General features: G+C 42.4%; 1 protein-coding gene across 7 annotated transcripts in view; it reads right to left on the bottom strand.

Annotated features, from left to right (window-relative positions):
• Window positions 1–19,914, bottom strand: part of KIAA1549L (KIAA1549 like) — a 138,935-nt gene that overhangs the window by 68,545 nt on the left and 50,476 nt on the right. For 3 of the 7 annotated variants that reach the window (XM_033151799.1, XM_033151771.1, XM_033151781.1), the window contains exons 2-4: window positions 7,923–11,711; window positions 5,364–5,476; window positions 270–489 (exon numbers count right to left, since the gene is read on the bottom strand). In XM_033151799.1, coding sequence (XP_033007690.1) covers window positions 270–489; window positions 5,364–5,476; window positions 7,923–11,711 — 4,122 coding nt within the window. The remainder of the gene's footprint in view (window positions 1–269; window positions 490–5,363; window positions 5,477–7,922; window positions 11,712–19,914) is intronic. The other 4 variants (XM_033151824.1, XM_033151814.1, XM_033151789.1 and 1 more) reach the window with 3 other exon arrangements.

The raw sequence follows: 19,914 nt of genomic DNA, 5'->3' as shown, positions 1-19,914 counted from the left end.
CTTCGCTCTTACACAATAAGGAATGCTTCAATGAAAATGATGCCTGCTTTGATGCATACAAAGGCGAAGTGTGCTATCGCTTGAGACCTCTTATTTCATGCATAAATTTCAGCAAATTTTATTAAACCTCTTACGATTAATCAACTAAGATTTATTTCATCAAGTGACATCTTGGATTATTTTATCCCCGTTGAATCCAAACAATACTTTTGCTAATACCAGGACACTTACGGTAGGGATTTATACAAAACTGTGTGTTTATGACTTGCCTGTTTTCAGCTGAAAGTGGTAAGCTGGCAGTGGGTCCCATGGCAAGGCTAATACAGCAACAGAATGAAGATTTGGCACATGTTGCTTAATATCCAAGGTGGCATTACTCACACCATATGCAATTAACATCTCGATAACCACAGCAGGTATAAAAACCAGACTCTCGTGAGTTACATAGTAACCAACTGTCACATTGTTTGACTGTTCCAGAACTTCAACCTGAAAAAAGCACACAGAAAAATAGCATACATCTGAATGTCACATACAGTACCTTTCTTTCTCAAGACTAATCAATTTAAGCCAGGCTATTTAGAGTTGAGAACTGAGAACCTCAGAGAGAGCTGCATAAATGATTGGGGAAATATGAACCTACATTTAGCCCTGCAAATCCTGCTCCACAAAAGTAACTGAGCATACATAGATAGCTGGAGGAGGAAAGGACAAGGGGGTGAGTGGAGGAAGGTCCTTTTCCCATCCACTGGACCCCCTGGGAAAGTCAACAAACCTGCTGTACCTGCAACTGGGTATGGAAAGTGCAGCTGAATGTGCCACAATTGTGGACAGCCTGAGGATGTGCCATCTACCAAGGTTGCCCATAAAAAGCATATCTAGAGTGAGACACCAGGAGCTTTTCTCGGCATGATACTTTTGTGGGTGGTCTGAATTTGTTTGACCCTGGGTGAGAATCCAGGAGCTGAGAGGGAGGGTGTGCCAGGAGGAAAATGAACTGATAATGATAAAGGATTCCTGCATGGTTAAGTCCAGTTAAAGGCAACTATGGGGTACAGCGCTCATCTCGCTGCAGGAGCCAGGGTTTGTCCACGGACAGATTTCCGGGTCATGTGGCCAGCATGACTAAACCGCTTCTGGAACAACAGAACACCATGGCGGAAGCCAGAGCACACAGAAATGCCATTTACCTTCCCGCCACAGCTGTAACTATCTACTTGCACTGGTATGCTTTTGAACTGCTAGGTTGACAGAAGCTGGGACAGAGCAACGGAAGCTCACCACTGTTGCATGGATTTGAACCATCAACCTTCTGATCAGCAAGCCCAAAAGGCTCAGTGTTTTAGACCACAGCGCCATCCGCATCCCCATTTTTTTAGTATTTTGTTTCAGTTGTCTGTCGTTGCTTCAGTTTTCTGTATACTGCTTAGCTATATTTTTAATATATTAAGTGGTATAGAAATCAAATAATGTTGACTATTCCTCATCCTTTGATCTAATCTACCATTTATTTTAGCCCACTTTTTAAATAGTAATCGTTTACATGCATGCAATTCAAACAAACATTCCTGTATGTAAAATGATGAGTAACAAAAAAAAAGTTTAATTAATAGCTAAAGAACAAGTGCAAAATCAAAAGTGCCCACTGCACTTGTACCTGTGACCTCTAAATCTGTTCCCATCTGTTGCAACTAGCATTGATGCTGGCTTATAAATAGGAACATCCCAAGCCTTGTGGTCACCTCTCTCATAGTTCACTAAACAATCTGAAAACATCGACAAGATTGTCTGAAAGAACTCCAAGTTACATGGATGATGTTGGCTTTGGCCTGGCTTTGTAAGTTGTTTCATTATTCTTTGTTAGGTAATATATTAATGAAATTTATATCAGCTACTGCGCCCTGGTGGAATGAAACTTGCTATTTCCATATACATTAAAAGCCAGCTACAGTGGTACCTTGGTTTAAGAACAGCTTAGTTTATGAACAACTTGGATTAAGAATGCTGCAAACCCGGAAGTAGGTGTTTGGGTTTGTGAACTTTGCCATGGAAGCAGAACATGTTCCACTTCCTGTTGAGTACGTTCAATTTGTAAATTGAGTCCCCCGCTGCTATGAGAAAGCACACCTTGGTTTAAGAATGCTTTGGTTTAAGAACGGACTTCCGGAATGGATTAAGTTTGTAAACCAAGGTACCACTGTACTTAGTTCTATTGTTTGACCACACCCTAGTTAAGCAAGAAACCAGACCCAGGAGCTTGCATTCCCAAAGAGGAGAGGGGGAAATGTATGAGAAACAAACAGAATCACAACCACCTTGCCCCATTTCACACACAGAAATACAGTACACAACAAATAAAACGACACTTCACAAAAGGAGCAGACTAAAATAACCAGCTTTAAAATGGCCAACTTTCAAACGTTTCAATAAATAGGCAGGTTTTCATCTGGTGTCAAAACAGTTGTAAAGCCAACATCAGTCGTGCTCCTATTGCATCCTTACCAGCACAATCCAGTCTCCACGTGGCCCTTGATGGACTCCTTGATCTTTTGTGAGATTGAACAGCAGCCACAGTTCTCATCAGAACCAGGAATTTCACCCACTTTTTCACTCACTAATTTGGAAAACTACTGAACTTGCTTTCTCCCAATCCCACCTCACCCAAACAGACAACTGCACAGAATTAAATAAACTTTAGCACCTATGTATACGTTGTTCCTTGACAATTTTTTCTGTGGTAGAAGTTGAAATATTTTGAGCATATTCACACCACCTGAGCCCCAGAACATTAATATATTCCTGAATAAAGCCACTCAAATGTTGCCCCTTCATCTGGCAACTAAAGTCTCTTGGATATGCAGCAGAGAAATGTACACAACAAATAAAAGACTCTTTCCTTCTTTCCACAACAACCTGCCTTATTATGTGTCAGATAAGAACAACAAACCTGAAATTATAATTTCGTCTCTGCTCCATTATCTTCTATGTTCTTACTATAAACATGTATGTGCCAACCCATGCATGGAAATCAGTGGAAGATGCTCTGTTTCTGGTTTCTCCTATGGGTAAGGTAAATTCTGCAGCAGCACAGGAAAGGATATTCTCCAAGATGACGACCCAACTTTTGAACTCCTCCCTTTAGAAAATAAACTTCCCCCCTCATTGCTGGCCTTCTGACACCGTGCTAAGGTGCTTCCATTCATTCAGGATTTTGCAATACAGTAAAAAATATGGGCAAGACATGGATATCACAGTTTTGTTAAGTTAAAAAGTTTATGCTGTTAAGGATGGTTTTAGAAACGTTCTTGCTATATTTCATTGGATACTTAAGTAATTGTGTGTCATAAACCACAGAGTTACAAATAAAACAAATGAATGTACCGGTATATAATTTTCTTAGAATTGTACACACAATATTGTTAAACATCTTAAAAATTGTGTTTTCATTTGGTTACTGTTACAGTCTCTAGGGATCTACAGTATTTTCATCAGTGCTTGCCCTCTGACAACTCTTAGTTTCGTGTAATTAATATGGACAGTGATCAAGGTGCCTCAAATCTCCCGCCCCTCCCAACCCCATTTTTTAAAGCCAAAATTGTTTTCTGTTAGAATAAATATTAAGCTTTAAAGAAACTAATATATCATATATGCTAGAGGATATACTAACAGGAGTGCCAGCCATTTACTGAACTTCCTAGACTATTTTATAAGCTGTGGAAAAGCTGAGTTCAGAACAAAACTATTCCCAATTCCCTCATTTCTGATGTCTTGAGGCCTGCCGCCATTGGACAACTCCCACAAGATAGCTGACAATCATACCTAAAATAAATTAGAAGTCACGTCCCATTTGAATCACTCTTATATATTCCATTCAAAAGAGCTGTACTTTCCAATAAAACAGGCTGTCATCATTGCAGAATGGCAACATTTTTCAATCAGAACAAGTAAAAGCTCATGCCCTGGACAGCCTTAAATTCAAGTAAATAAATTCTACAGATAACTGGTATATTGAAGAGAAATGAGAAATATAAACCTAACCAGGGCAAGAAAATTGATATTAAAGTCATTTTTCTTCCTTGTTCATGGCAGAAGTATAGAAATATTATCTTCCAAGTGACATAAACCTGACTGTAAATGACACATAGAAATATTATACACTCTCATACTTTCACATACACCTTAAGGCTGTGGCACAGAAAGACATTCCACCAGCGTTCAAAAAATCCAAGTCAAATACATACAATTCTAATCCTACACAAATAAAAATATACTCTCCAGAAGGGAAGGGCGGGGGACAGAACACATCCTTTCAAACATTCAGTAGATGACAGCATAGAATGTTTCCATTTACGTATATCAATTTCAGTTCTCAGGTGTTGAAAATGCAACATCTACAGGTAAGTTGTATTCCTATGCACATTTACTTATGACTAAGTCCCACTGAACTTATTCTGAGCAAACTCACATAGGGTCATGCTGCTAAGCTAGAAAGAATTTCTTTTCCATTCCAAAGCATTATAAGATTATATAACCTTTAAATGCTTAAGCTATAAAACTATAATGATAGCAGAAATTAAATTTCTTTCAGTCACACTTGAGAAATGGTCCCACATGTGTGATATTCAAATTGTCAAAAGCCCAATTTCTACTGATGGGGATGGAGAAGAGAAATGGGTTTACACACACACACACACACACACACACACCCTGGTTTCTTTTTTTAAAAAACAACAACAACAACATCTGAAATGACTTTGGGTTCTCAGTATACTATAGCCAAAATGGCAAGAATTATATGACTACCTATAGAATTTAGTGCTCAGTATTTAAATTTATTTTCCTCACTCCCAACAGATAGCATCACAGTAGCTGGCAACAAGAAAGAAAGACACTACAGTGGTGCCCCGCTAGACGAAAATAATTCGTTCTGCGAAAATTTTCGTCTAGCGGGTTTTTCGTCTTGCGGAGCGGCAATGACAGCCGCGCTCCGCAAAACGGGAAAAAAAAAAAGACGAAAATTTTTCGTCTTGCGAGGCAGCCCCATAGACTTTTTCGTCTTGCGGGGCAGCCTTCCGCTAGACGAATGCCTTCGTCTTGCGAGGCATTCGTCTAGCGGGGTACCACTGTACTCAGACAAAATTCTACCCATAATACAGTTCCATCAATTGCCCCCACTTATTAAAGAAAAAAGTGCTAATGGGTTATTTATATGGATCTGTATGCATAGGTGTTAGGAATACAATGCAATCTGAAATGCAACAGTGAAATAATTATAACAGTGAGTAGGGACATTTCCCATTCTCTCCTTGGCCTTTGCTCTTAATTTGATTATTTTTTTAAAAAAAATGACTAAATTTGCTTACTTGAGCATTGACATTTTGGTTGAAAGCTCGTCGCAATGCCTGGGTGAGACCTTTTGTGACATTCTGCTTTAAGGAGTCGCTCAGCAGCAGTCTTCTTGTGTTCAGAAACAAAACTAGAATGCAAAGTTATACATTAGTTAAAAAGCACCCTCTGTTCATTTGCTTAATAATCCTTTTCAAAAGCCTAATGACTGCTCACATAGGCTCTACGAAGCAGCTGCAGTCTGGAAGTTAACTTATGTTTAGCACCTTCAAGCCGAGGAAACGCTATTGTTGGGAACTGAAGACAGTTAGTTGCTACTTATTTAAAACCCACACAGGTTCACTGAGTCATAACCATACCAATTTTTTTCAGTAAAGGATTATCTGGAGATACATTAAGGAAGCATTTTTGCATTACAGATGCATATTAACACATATGACTCAGAGATACTAGTCTGGAAGAATTTGCAAAGCGGATTGTAATAAGCAAATCAACATCCCTGTTGATTTGAAAAGAAAAACAATTTCAGTATGCATTATTAGCCTCCCTGTACAGTGTACCTAAAAATAAATCCGTACATTGGAACTGTGTTGGTAACAGAGTGGGTGGACAGACAGAAAAGCATGGGTTTTCTGAGGGCACGTGCCAATATGCTTTAAAACAGAAGCAGCCAACGTGGTGCCCTCCAGATCAGCCATCAGCCGCAGCCAGCATGGCAAATAGTCAGACTATGAGAACTGGAGTCCAGCAACATCCGGGAGGCACTACATTAGCCAGTCCTGTTGTAAAGCAACTTAACTTGATTACACATTGAATAGTCTACACAAATGCTTCAATAAAAATCCCCTGCTCTGTTGCCCTAATGAAACAAGCCACTACATTTTGTATCAAATTTGCCACCATTTAGTAGTCACAAACATTTCTAGTATTTTTGTGACTATAAATGCAAGAGATGTGGCTAGCGAGAGATGTGTACATTTCTTCTAACATAACACGACAGAGGGAGGAATTCAACAATACGCTAAGGTGATAGTTACATCAGGACAGATATTTTGGCTTTCCAGGCAAAGATCACACACACCCATGCGATTCAGCCAATTCAGGGGCATTGGGGAACAACAAGAGAGGCTCCATTTCATAAGCAGAAGTTCTTCAGCAGGGCTTCCACTGACATGACTCCTCAGTTTAATCCCGCCCAGAGATCATCAACTCCAGCAGTCTAGCTCAGGCATCCCCAAGCTCGGCCCTCCAGATGTTTTAGGACTACAACTCCCACCATCCCTAGCTAACAGGACCCCAGTGGTCAGGGATGATGGGAATTGTAGTCCCAAAACATCTGGAGGGCCGAGTTTGCGGGTGCCTGGTCTAGCTCTATCCTTTCCTTCCTCCTACACCCAACATTACAAATGCTAAATGTAGGTGACCTGTCTCATACAGTTATCTGTACTACAATTTCAGCAAGGAAAGTGTCAGGAAATTGTCAATAATGAAGTCCATTGCATCCACAGTATTTCCATCTAGACCAATTTCAAAGGCTGCAGTTAATGTCTTGACACTAGAACAAGTGTTGTAAATTGGTAATATTAATTCTATGAGTTGATGTGACAAATCTGCTTATAGGTCCATCAAGTACAGGGAAATTCTCTACAGTTACCAGTTATTCCTGGGAAGAAATAAAACTGCAATTAGTGTATTTTTAGGAAGGTGTTATACAGACCCCTGCAATACTATATAGGAAACAGGCCAATGCAGCGACCCTAAACATATTTACATGCAAGTTCTATGAGAGCATTTCATAGTGGCATGTCATGACACACTGTCTCCTATCAAGATGAGCCCGGAAATGGAGGAAACTGTGGAGGAAACGAAGAAATCTGTTGCTAGCCATATGACCTACAGTGTTCATGGGGCGTCAGCAGACTTCGACATACCACCCCTACCTCCATACAGCCTCCCAAGGCCATCACTCATGAAGATGCCCTGCTTGAGGAATCTACATCTTCAGGCGAACCTTCCAAAATCATTCCTAGGAACAGAGGAGCCAGAAGCCCCAATGATCTGAAGAGCCAATTTGACAGCACAAGGCCTTCTACTCCTACTTGTGAGGAGGAAGCCAGGCTTCTGATGCAGTTCAGATCAGGGATGGGCAGCAGAGTCAGCAATAAAGCTGCTTAGTTGAAGGCTAGCCATTACCGAGCCAACAAATTGTGCTCTCTGTGACACCTTTGCTGGACAGCTCCCTTCCTAGCTGGAGCATACTGATCTCTGGTGCACTGGATTCTTTGGCCTCACTGGTACAGCCACCTGGCAGTGATGGAGGAAACAGGACATGGCCGCAGTTTGAACTGGGCTGTATGAACTTACAGTAGCAGCATGTGCACTCCACTATCAACAATCATTCAGATTTGCAAAAACTAACAAAGAATCTATCCATCAAAATAGTTGCAATTTATCCTGTGTCATTTATTAAACTATTATTATTATTATTATTATTATTATTATTATTAGACATTAATATTATGTCTTCATTATAAAATGCAATGCCTCATTATAACTAACCCTCAACATATTCATACCTGTCTTAATGAGAAGGTTTCTGGAGAGCTGGCATTCCAAAGGAAGAACTGTTGTCACATTAGCAAAAGCTGAAGTTGACACTGTTGTAGTAGCAGCGGAAGTATTTTCGGCAGGTGTAGGGAGAAGTCTAGCTGTTTTCGCTGATGCTGTAATAGATGTCAAAGCTGCTGTAATTGTCAGTGGGTATGCAGTTGATGTTTTACTGGTGTCTGAACTTGTGGATTTCTTGGTGTCATGTGTTGTTGTTTCGGTTTGTCTTGGTGCATGTGTTGTGGGGGCTGAAACTGTACTAGTTTTTGTGACTGGAAATGAGCTAGTGGAGTGCACAGGTGTTGTAGACTCATCTGTTGATACAACTGGAAAGGCTGCACGTGTCACTACTGGGCTTAAAGTTGGTGCCATTTTTGTGGCAGTATTATTTTTTGCTAGTGTTGATATTAACGTGCTTAATGCCATCACAGATGGCGAATTTTCAGTGCTCAGTGAGAACAAGGATGAAGTCAGCATTGGTGATGTTGGAGCTGATTTTCCTGTAACTGGTGTTGCTTCTGAAGTTGCTACAGATGGTATTACACCAGGAGACACAGACGGTAACACTGTAATGACAGAATGGGTAAAGTTGGTTTTTGGCAACAAAGGAGTAGTTAGTTGTGTTTGTGATGCATGGACAGAGGTTATGATGGCTGTGTTAGTGGTATGTGTTTGCAATGGAGTGATATTTGTGGCTTCATTATGCATTTTAACTGTATCTATATCACTTGTACCTTTTGTGTCCCACCCTCCTGTACTTGTTAGCTGTTTATTCAAGGGATTATTTGCTCCTGAAACAGGGCCATTTGTGAACCGTGTTGGTTTTTCTGAAGTCATGTATTCTTCAACATTTAATACTGGTGTTGAGCTTTGCAATTCATGTACCAGGCTGTGAGATGTTGTTTTTTCACTGCTAACAGCACTAATTTCCTTATTTACTGGAACAGTTAATTTAGCAATGAATTGAGAAGCCAGTGATAGGGGAGATGATGTTACATAGAAGGCATCTGTTGATACAAAAAGGTTTCCAGAATTAGTTGTTTGAGGCTTCAACATAGTCTGGGACTTGGCATAAGAAACAAAAGGCCGTAAGTGATCATATGTTGTCAAAATAGAGGAAAATGCATCCGTGCTAGTAGACGTCCTCGTATTAGCAGCTGTGAAGTCCTCATACACAGGATAGGATTTTTTCCCAAAGCTCGAAGTGACATTCATATTTTTGACAGTAAAATATTCCAAAATATTTCCATGTGTATGATTGTCCTTTTTAGATTGCAGTGATGGGATTTCTGCACCCTGTGAGAGAGCACTTTGGTTATTTGGAAAGGATGCATACTGGCCAGAAGATGTTTCTACAGTCAATGGGTATGTGTTAAATTCTGTGAAGCTTTTAGAATTTCTTCCACTTGAAACTGAAGAATTTGGGAGAACTGTTACAGATGTACTAATGGGTGATGTGGCTGTGCTAGAAGGCATCTGTTTATTTACATAATTTGTTTGCTGCTGTATGCCTGGGACCACTGTATATATTGTCCTTAAAGCTGTAGGGCTCACATAGTCCTCTGCAACCCGGGACACATGGGTTGTTGTCTTTCCTGAAGACATACTTATGCCAGTAGATGACAGCCAGCTTCCAGGGTCCCACACAGGAACTAATGGTGTGGTTTTAAAAATCTTTCCTGCATTTGAAGTATCTAAGATGCCTTTCAAAGCAGTGTTTGAAACTTCTAGTGAAGCAGGCACTGGGTTTTCCAAATGTTCTGTTGCTGGAGTAGAAGAGGGAAACATGTATATGTCCAAAGGTGAAATAGCAGTCCTGAAGGAAGTATCAACTGTATGTAAGGTTTCGTGCATTTTAGCATCAGATTCATTTAAAGGTAGATGAGATAAATATTCTGCATGGGGCATCACAGTGGTGGATACCTTCTCATTTCTCTCCTTCTCTTCTATTAAGCTAAGCATTGGCCTTCCCTCATTAGAATCTGCTAATCGAGAATTTCTCAAATTATTAGGAGGAGATAAAAACAGGGCTGTGGAACGAAATTTTAATAGGCCTCCAACAGAAGTTGGCAAAGATACCGAAAATTTATTGGAGCTGGTTCTTTCAAATGTCAAAATTCTCTTGAGAATTTGCTCGTTGGCTGGAGTTTCTAAAGAAACATTTGGGGTTTGTGTTACTGGTGACTGATAAGGAAATAATCTATTCACATCAACATTTGTGAACACTGTGTCACTAGCATCTTTGGTGAAAGACCGACGTTGTAATGATCTTACCAAGGCTTCATAGGCTATGGGAGGTGTGTTTTCACTGGTTTCATAAGGTGTATTAGAAATCTCTGTTTTTGATTCTGTGGCATAAGGATTTGTTAAATGAATATTGGAAGCAACTTTATCATTTGGTGCTGAAACAGTCTGATGTCCAGCTGCATTAGAAGTTTGATTTGTCCCCTCTATTAAGGAAATGACTTTATCTGCTGGATAAAAAGCTGGTATACTAGTAGGTGTGGGTGCTGGAGCGATCACATTATTTTTGCTTATTGCCTCTGAAATAGCTCCAGTTGGCACTGCTGGGAGAGACAAACGAAAAGGTCTTGGATTTTCAGATACTGCTAATAAATCTCTCCCTTTGGAAGAACTTGAAATTGATGCAGACAGCAAATCAGTCATCATTTTAAATTGTGCAGGTGAAGTACTTAAGGTATGGGGGGCTGATGCAGAAATCCAAGGAACTGTCCTGTTCTTATGAACTGTAGATGATGCAGTTGCATATATGCTACTCTCCTTATGATGTGTCATGGCATCTGGTGGCTTACTCGGGAGCTCTGCTACAAAAGATGCTTTGTGAGTGAATCCAGAGAAAAAAATATTTCTGCTAGAATTCAATGGCACTCTGTGACTGGATACTAGGAGAGAAGTCTTATTGGATATTATTGCATGCAAAGCAGGAGAATGCAGTTTCCTATCTTCTGGGTGTGATTGTGTCCCTGCTGGTATTGTGGAATGACCACTAATCAATCCAATGTTATTACTAAATGAGGTGGCAACAGAAAACTCTTTACCATCCCTTTTGGATACTGCATATTCTGTTGCACTGGAATTTCCAGGCACTATCATACTCTGTGGATTACCTGAAGTTTTATTTAAATAAGAATTGACTATGTTTATGCTGAATGAATTTTCTGTATCTGTGGACAAAGGCACTTGGGTGGATGGCACAGTCAAATTGGAAACAATTATGATATGAGATGATTCCTTTACCAATGGCAAAGGGGATGGTAATGGAGAGGTTGAAAATATGTCTGATCCCGATGTGATTTCTTTTGAAATGGAGGATGTTCCATATGGCATTATCTGGGATGACACAGTAGTAGTTGAATGTGTCACTGGTGATGATGTGGACAATGCGGATAACACACTGATTTGAGGCAAACCTGATACAATAGTCATTTCGTCAGCATCTTGAGACTTCATTGGTGATTCTGCTGATACCTCAGAAGGTTCTTGGGATGCGCTGTTGCCACTGCCTTGATATAGGCTTGGCAAAAACCTAGTTTGGTCCATAGTTCTCGTCCGTGTCTCTGCTAAAGTACTTTTTATTATCTGAAGCAGATTGGCATTCTCCAAGGCTTGCCTCATTGAAATGTCACCCACTGAGGAAGACTCAAGTTCTCTAGAAGGCCATGTTGGTGATAATATAGCTCTCCAATTGGTAAAAGACTCTGAAGAGGGGGCAACATTTATCTGCTGTTGCTCAGTACCTGAAAAATAATACATTTGTATTGAATATCTTACAAAAATCTCATCTTCAAATAATACAACACAACAGATTTTCTTAGAAACAAGGACCCAATTCCCTCCACCCTTCTCAAGGTGGAAAATGAAAGCTTGGTTAGAGAACTTGTGGCCAGGGAAGACTGGATCAAAATGCAGTTCAGTGTCTTCTCAACAGTATTTCAATCAGGTACCGTATACCATACAGTAGCTATAGTATATAGTATAAATAGTGCAGATAGATAGAAATATAGATTTATATAGTAGCTATAGTATAGCATATACAGAAGCGCCTTAGCCATAGAGGCTAGTGGCACAGGGAACCACGGCGCCACGTTCTGGAGGGCACCAGGGAAGAGGTGGAGGCTGCACGCAGCACCTCCCTGCATCAGCTCGCCACCCTAGTCCACCTCTGCCATGCCACGCCACGGCTGGAGCCTCTTCCCTGTCGGAGCACCACCCTCCAGAGACTCGTTGGCAGTGCCGCCCTCGCCCGCCTCCACCATGCCATCCTGCGCTGCACCCGGAGCCTCCATCCTGCCAGAGCTGCCCTCCAGCTGCTCCCCGCCCGGAGGGCATGGCTGTCCTGCTGGCCGCGGCCCACTGCCACTCCAGCAGAGGGCGGGAGGAGCGGAGGAGCGAGTGGTGTGTTGGCGAGCCTCGCCTGGTTCTCTGGTCCATGTGCATCCCTCAGCCAAGGAGTTTCCCAGGGTGTAAAGCGGGGTGTGGTGGTGGGAGAGAAGAAGGAAGGAGCGCAAGTTTTAGAGGGCGATTAAAAGGAGAGGAAAAGTTTAGCGAAAGTCTCCGCAGGAGGAGGAGGGGCGGTGGGGGCCGGATCACAGGGAGCAGGATGAGGCAACGGGCTGAGCACGGCTCCTGGAAAGGTGCCCCCCATTCCGCCCGCCCTGTTGGCCACGCTGAGCACTCCCGGCCCTGGCAGCACAACAAGCACTAACAAAGTGTGGGGGACGTCCGCCTCGCCCCCCCTCCACCCTCTCTGCCTCCTGCTAGCTTGACCCAGGGGCTCCTTGCAGACACATGGAGCCATGGGAGGAGGAGGAGGAGGAGGAGAGAGAGAGAGCCCAAGGAAATGGAGGAGTGGTGGCAGCGGCAGGGGGGGGGGAGAGAAGAGAAGAGGTACGAGGTTCTGCTGGGGTTATTTGTTTTCGCTGGAGAGGAACGGGGAGGCTAGCAGTGGGAGTGAATCGGGAATCACACGGGGGGGGAATGTTGCTGTTTTCCAACAACCCAAGAAGAAAGCGTGTGTGTGGTTTTTGTGGTGGTGGTGGGGAGAGACTCTCCCCAGGCAGCTTGGATTGGGCATGGTGGTGGAGACGATAGCAGTAGCCGCAACAACAACATAATAGGATTCCCTGTGTGTGTGTGTGTGTGTGTGTATGTCTCCCTCTCTTCTCCCTCCCCACCCCCCGGCCAGGAGATCTCTTGCTTTCACCTGCGCGCTTCCCCCTCTCTGTCCTTTACCCTGATCGAGAGTGAGTTGCTGAGGAGGTCTCTCTGGTGGCCGTAGTTTCCCCCCCCCTTCCCGAAACCAAGGCCATTTTGAGGGTGAGCGGAAAAGGTGGTTTGAGGTGGATCCCGGCCAAGGTGAGGCTGCCGTGCTGAGCTTTCAGGTGCCCGAGCAGCCGGCCAGGGAGGTCAGCTCACCGTTTTCTGGTTTCGCCCCCCCCCTTTTGTGTGTGTGTGGAATCTTGCCCTCTGTGCCTTACAACAAGGCTGTTTACCAACGGGGAAAGGGGGGAAGCTGCACCTGATGAGCTGCTGCCTGCTTTGCAGCAGCTGAAGATGCAGGAGCTCAGTGCAGGGTCCGTGAGCAGTGGCATAGGAAGGCGGGGGCGATGGGGGCGGTTCGCCCTGGGTTCCAGCCTGGAGGGGGTGACACTCGGCGTGCCCCCCGCCCCATGAATCCCAAGCCGAGCCCCGTCGCCCAGCACCCTGTCCATGCAGCGTTGGCTCATGCCCGGTTCCCTGGACGGAATGCACATGCGCGGAATGTCACACCTGCGCACTCTGTCCGGGCCGGCGCTGCTGCTCCCGCAGCGACCTTGCGAGCCGCTGAGTGAGCGGAAACTCACAAGGCCGCCACGCACAAAAAGCAGCACGGACAGAGCAGCCCAACAAGCCAACACTCGGTTGGCAGCTCGCAAGGTCGCCGCAGGAGCAGCAGCGCATGCCCGGACAGGGTGCACATGCACGGCTTTTCCGCACATGTGCAATCCATCCTGACACGCACCGTGACGTCGTGACATCACAACGCATGTGTCAGGACGCGTGCGTGTGCAGAGCGACGCCCCGTCCCCAGGGGGTGCCTCCGCGTTTGTCAAGATGGCTCTATACCTGCAGTTGCAATTACCACTATTCTTCATAAAAATTTACGAAGGCTCAACCATGCTGCGCTTGACAAAACTCCCAATGTTGCTATCAGCCATAGTGTGTCAACTTATTAAGTAAGAAGCTTGGGGTTAGTAGTAGATACACAGAGGGAATAGATGCTGACAACCAAGCCTCAGTGCCTTGGCAAACGACGCAGGACAGGAATAGTGTCAGTCTTGGCTGGGTTCCTCCATGGAGCAGCTGTAGGTGTTTATCTTGCCAGCCTTAATTATGTGCACAATTACATGCAGGCAGGCAAGGAAAGAAACCAGGGATAAAATGAGGGGAAAGAAAAGCAAAGATTAAAATGAACAAAAGAACTACATACAGGCACACATGTACATGCATACATAGGAAAACACACACACAAATACAGTTTGAAGAGTAACAACAAATTCATTGCACTTGAAATATGTAAGAACTGGCTATCGGGTTCCGTCAAGCATCTCACGATACATTCACACACACTTTTCCATTAAGGGTTCAAAACATATTCACACAGAAGTAGACAGAAGAAAAAGACTTAAATGAAGATGAATGTTAGAAGGTGCGTTGCAGACAAAAGCAAGTATACTTCTTCACACAGCACATATTTTAACTATGGCACTTGTTCCCACATGAGGAAATGGCGGCCATTGACTTTGATGGGTTTAAAAGTAGATCAGACAAATTCATAAAGGATAAGACTATTAATGGCTACGAGTCGCGATAGCCATGCTGCAGCTGCACGTCCACTGTCAGAAGCAGCATACCTCAGAATACCAGTTGCTGGGAATCACAGGTGGGAAGAGTGCTATCAGGTCACGATAGTGTTCTTCCCACAAGGATCTGTTTGGCCACTGCTGGGCTAGATGGCCATTGGGATCTGATCAGATCCCAATCTTGCAAAGCGGCGCAGGGCTGGCTATGGGAGGGCAGTGTGAGCAGCAAACCCCCCCCCCCGAACAATGCGCCCGGGGCAGAACAACCCCACACCCCCTCCACCCCTGTATAGGAGACATTGTGCTTCAGAAGTACATTATTCAACTCACAGAGGGCAATGTGGGGCCTCAAGCTTAGTGTGTCTCTCCATTAGAGCGTGCTTGTTTTTACATGCAAGTACTGTGGGTTAAACCACAGAGCCTAGGGCACTAGATGAGCAGAGTAACCCCAGAGTCGTCTGCGACTGGACCTAATGGTCAGGGGTCCCTTTACCTTTACTTTTAATGCCTTAAAAGGGGTTTATTTGCCAAGGTTTGGTATATATCTATATCTATATCTATATATGTGTGTGTGTGTGTATGTATATATATATATATATATATATATATATATATATATATATATATATATATATATATAGTATGTATGTATATTGCTGAGACATTCTTGTCTCTGCACCATGCTGCAATACATATTCCCACAATTTTGTGGGCATATAAGCACAGGAAAATTATTACTACAAGCTGCTAAGGGAATGGAAGGTAGCTACCTGCAGATGAGGTAGGGAGCAAGAGGGAGCAGGTGCAGGAGCTACACCACCACCTCTGTTAAGTTAACCAGTTTTGTATGCTTCCATGAGTGAAAATATAAAGTTTATTGAGCTTCTCTTTTATTGGATTTACTACCTGCCCTGAGTCATTATTGGAGAAAGGCAGCCTAGAAACTGAACAAATTCTGATAATAAATTTGAAGATGAAAGCATTTTCGCAATCTCTGCTTTCTGGGTCCAGCCTTTGCTTCAGGCTCCGCTCTTCTGAAGTCACCTATCAGATATCCAGCACTGCACTGAGCAGCCAGTTATCAAAGCTACACGTTGTCATGCATGTACAGAAGGATCAGTTGAGGAAACAGATCTAGAAAACAGGCGTAGCTCAGAGGTAGAGCGAAAAGAACAGGCTATGATTGTGGAGCACCAGGAAAGAAGATGGAAAGCTGCAAAAATATGTGGGAGAAAATGTTTGATTTGAAATGTGCTAGCAACAACATGGATACACTAGCTCTCTGTATCCAGTTGACAGTAAATCAACAATAACACAACTTGGTGAGCTTTGAGCAACAAGCTAACGAGGGTGAGATGTCCAGTACTCGCAGCATATCCTGTTTCCGAGAATAAAGATTGTGCAGGCTGCTGTGGGTCCGAAAATGAGGATTACACACACTTGGATACATAAAAGTCATGCTGCATTATAATTAGAGGCATGTTTAAAAGACCAAATCAAGCCACAGCTCCCATATGCACACCTTCTGTCAACTTAGCAGCCCCTAAAAATGACAATTAACACAGTTAACAGTCTACAACAGAAAACAACTTTCACATTTTCATTGCAAAGAAACCAAGAACAAAACCTACAGAACATAAAATTAAAAATTGTCCAGAGACTTCAATAGTTATTAATATCTTAGATTGCATCATACACTGTTTTGTTGGCATTTAAGAACCAGCCTCATATTAATAAATAAATTGCAAATGACTGCAGATGCAGCTTCTGGGAATTTTTGTGACTGAGTAGAAACAACTGATCTGGGCAGAACACACCCAGCAGGAGCAATTTGTTTTCACATGACCTTTCAAGCCTATGGCACCATAAGGAAAGATTTCACGTAACTTTTCAAGCCTATGGCTCTGTAAATAAAGTCAGCCAAGGTTAATAAAAAAAATGCAGCTCAAAAGACAGTGTGGAACAAATGCTCAAACAACAGTAAATTATGATTCGGCTCTCAGTCCTGGAGTTTGCCTTCACTTGATTCATTTTCAGAAAACATACTAAGCATGTTAGAAAACTACTCTAGAAGAATAGGAGTCCGTCCAGCAGTTTGTTATGATAAATGCACACACTTCTCTCTTCCTGCCTGAATCAGTACCTCCTTCCCCACACCACAACATTGAGGATATTCACAAACTTCATCAACGTGGGACTCCTTATTGAGCCTTCCTGTGAATGGATGAAGGGCAATCTGGATTATTTTTCAAGTTTAAGGGGTAAACCTCCTTTCATCCCATGCTGTTATTTTACAAAAGAATGAACACTTTGCAACTCTGGTCTATGTTTATGGAACACTTTCATATTTTAAACATACTCTTCCGTTCCTACCATCACTACCCCCAGCTCCAGTACATTTAAAAAATGGCATAATTAAACAAATGCTATAGTGCTAGGTGCAGTGAAGTTGTTTTTCTCGCACGTGAACTCCACAGACATTCTATTTTCATGTATTCTAAAAATAAGTCAGGGCCTATACACCAGAGAGACTGCCTCCCCTGATCTCTACAGTCAGCCAAAAGCACTTTCTCAATTGTACATCAAATAAAATCCCCTTTCTGGGTGCGTGTTCTTGCCAAAGTTCAGAAATGGGTAACTCCTTAAGTCATATTATATTTTATAATTAAATCATCAATGAATAACTAGAAGCAAGCACAGAAAAAAACTGCACTTTGATATGTATCCTAAGCTTATGTTTAAAAATAAAACAAATATATTTTATTGTACAAGGTATTAGCAGCGCAAATTATTTGCTATGATATAATACTGCCAAAATGATACACCATTGGTACTGTCATATTATGGCAATCTAGTCCTTATGGATGTGTGGATTTGAATATGTTTAATAATAAAAACTGCAAAATGCCTCCAGGGTAGAGTCTTCTGCCAAGCTCACAGCCCATCCAGAACACACCAGAGTGTGGCATAAAGACTTTATCAGCATATCTGGCTTCATCACTTGTGAATAATGCGATCATCTCAAACTCCTGCTGTTAAAAATCATTACACTCCATCATCATGCAGTCTCCCTAAGGCCCTGGCCTTGAAGGATATTATAAGTTTAACTTTCTGCACTCTGCAACTCCTGCTCAACCACAGATCTTTGCAGAATTACAATGCATATTCCTACAGTCACAACACCACATACAGTGAGGATAGATGTAATAGCGTGGTCTTAAAGAGAAGTTAAAAGAAAAAGTTTAATTTAAAAAAAACAACCAAATGACTGAATTTACTTTGGCCTACATGTCACTATTGGACATTGTAGAGAGTGATGTCATGGTTCCTATGATGCTTAGTTGTTCCGATATCAGAGGGTTCAAGCAGCTGAGTGATTAAAAGAACCTGGAAGAACTTACAACTCTAATTCTAACAAGGAACAAAGAACATCAAGTAAGCTAAACTGTGCAGGTATTGCCAACAAGCCATAATGCTTGGCTTCCAATTGCCACATTGTTGATGCAGGTCAGTTAAACTGTTTTGGATGGCTTCAAAAGGATGGGAATTCCCCATTCCCTTTGTCTGCTTTAACTATGGTTTAACAATACAGTGGTACCTCAGGTTACAGACGCTTCAGGTTACAGACTCTGCTAACCCAGAAATAACACTTCAGGTTAAAAACTTTGCTTCAGGATAAGAACAGAAATCGTGCTCTGGTGGCGCAGCGGCAGCGGGAGGTCCCATTAGCTAAAGTGATGTTTCAGGTTAAGAACGGACCTCCAGAACGAATTAAGTTCTTCATCCGAGGTACCACTGTACATCTGAACTAACGCTAACCACAGCTACTAATAATAAGATCCACCTCTTAAACAGAGCTTGAAGATCCTCTCATATCCTTGATTTCAAACCTGATTATTTAAATGGTTAAGGTTTGAGAAGATATAACGCTACATTCTGATTGAAGCACATTTTAGACGGGAGGAAATTTTGCTTTAGCAAAGGGGAGGAAGAAGTGGAAGTCGTCATGCATTCTAGTCAGACCTCGGGAGTCTGAAGGGTTTAAATTGATTCTGAATACCCAAGAAAGATCTTAGGTCGCAGCAGAAAGCTTACTGAAAATGTCAATTCATGTGTGCAGCAGCCATGAAAAGGCTAAATTTAGTGTTCACATTTATTTGGCGGGCAGGGGTAGGATTAAAAATTAAATAGCAAGTATTATAATATCATTATGCATTTATATGGGGTAGCTGTATTTAATATGCTAGTTGCCTCATCTCTACAAGAATACCATATTTGTAAAACAAAAACTGACAATTGAACTGACCAACAAAGTGCAGCACATTCCTTATGAGAATAGGGTAGAGATATTCAATTTTTTAGTTTACAAAAGGAGATTGAAAAGCAATTAATAAGAGAGTCATACATTTATGACTGGTGTTATGTAACACAATACATACCGGGTGCCGGAGAGGGTTCCTCCGCCACTGCTTAGATATACTTTCAATGGCTATTATGCATGGCCACTTATAATTCAGAGGCAATTTTTTTTTTTAGTTACACCCATATGTCACCACAACGTGATCCAAATATCAACACTGTCATTCATGCACCTTCAGGTTGGATTGCTGGAATGTGCTTTCTGCTAGTCGAGAAGCAGCAGCTATTGCAAGATGTGGCACCTCAACTGCTAATGGAGCAGGATATCACCACCACCATCATGTTACGCCACTGCTGAAATAATTGCACTGGCTGCCAATTAGCAACGAGGCTATGTTCAAGGTGCTAGCTTTAGTGCATAAGGTCCTATACAGCTTGGGAACAGGGATACACTAAAAGATCATATCACCCATTATATGCTCAACCATTGAGCTCTGCATCCTGCAAATACTGCCTTAACAGGAGGTCCCTTCCACACAATATAGGAATTGGGCCTTTAGTGTGGTGGCACCTCCCCTTTGGAATTCCTGCCCCTTAAATATTAGACAGGTGCCATCTCTATTGCCTTGTGGGCATCTACAGAAGATCCTCTGCCTTCAACAAGCCTTTTAATGTAGGGATATTTCCCAGTCCAAATCAGCACTGGAAATGTTTCTAGATGTATTGATTGTTTTATTGT

Source organism: Lacerta agilis, chromosome 1, assembly GCF_009819535.1.
Source record: "Lacerta agilis isolate rLacAgi1 chromosome 1, rLacAgi1.pri, whole genome shotgun sequence".
NCBI lineage: Eukaryota > Metazoa > Chordata > Lepidosauria > Squamata > Lacertidae > Lacerta > Lacerta agilis.
This window is presented reverse-complemented; position numbering and strand designations above follow the sequence as displayed.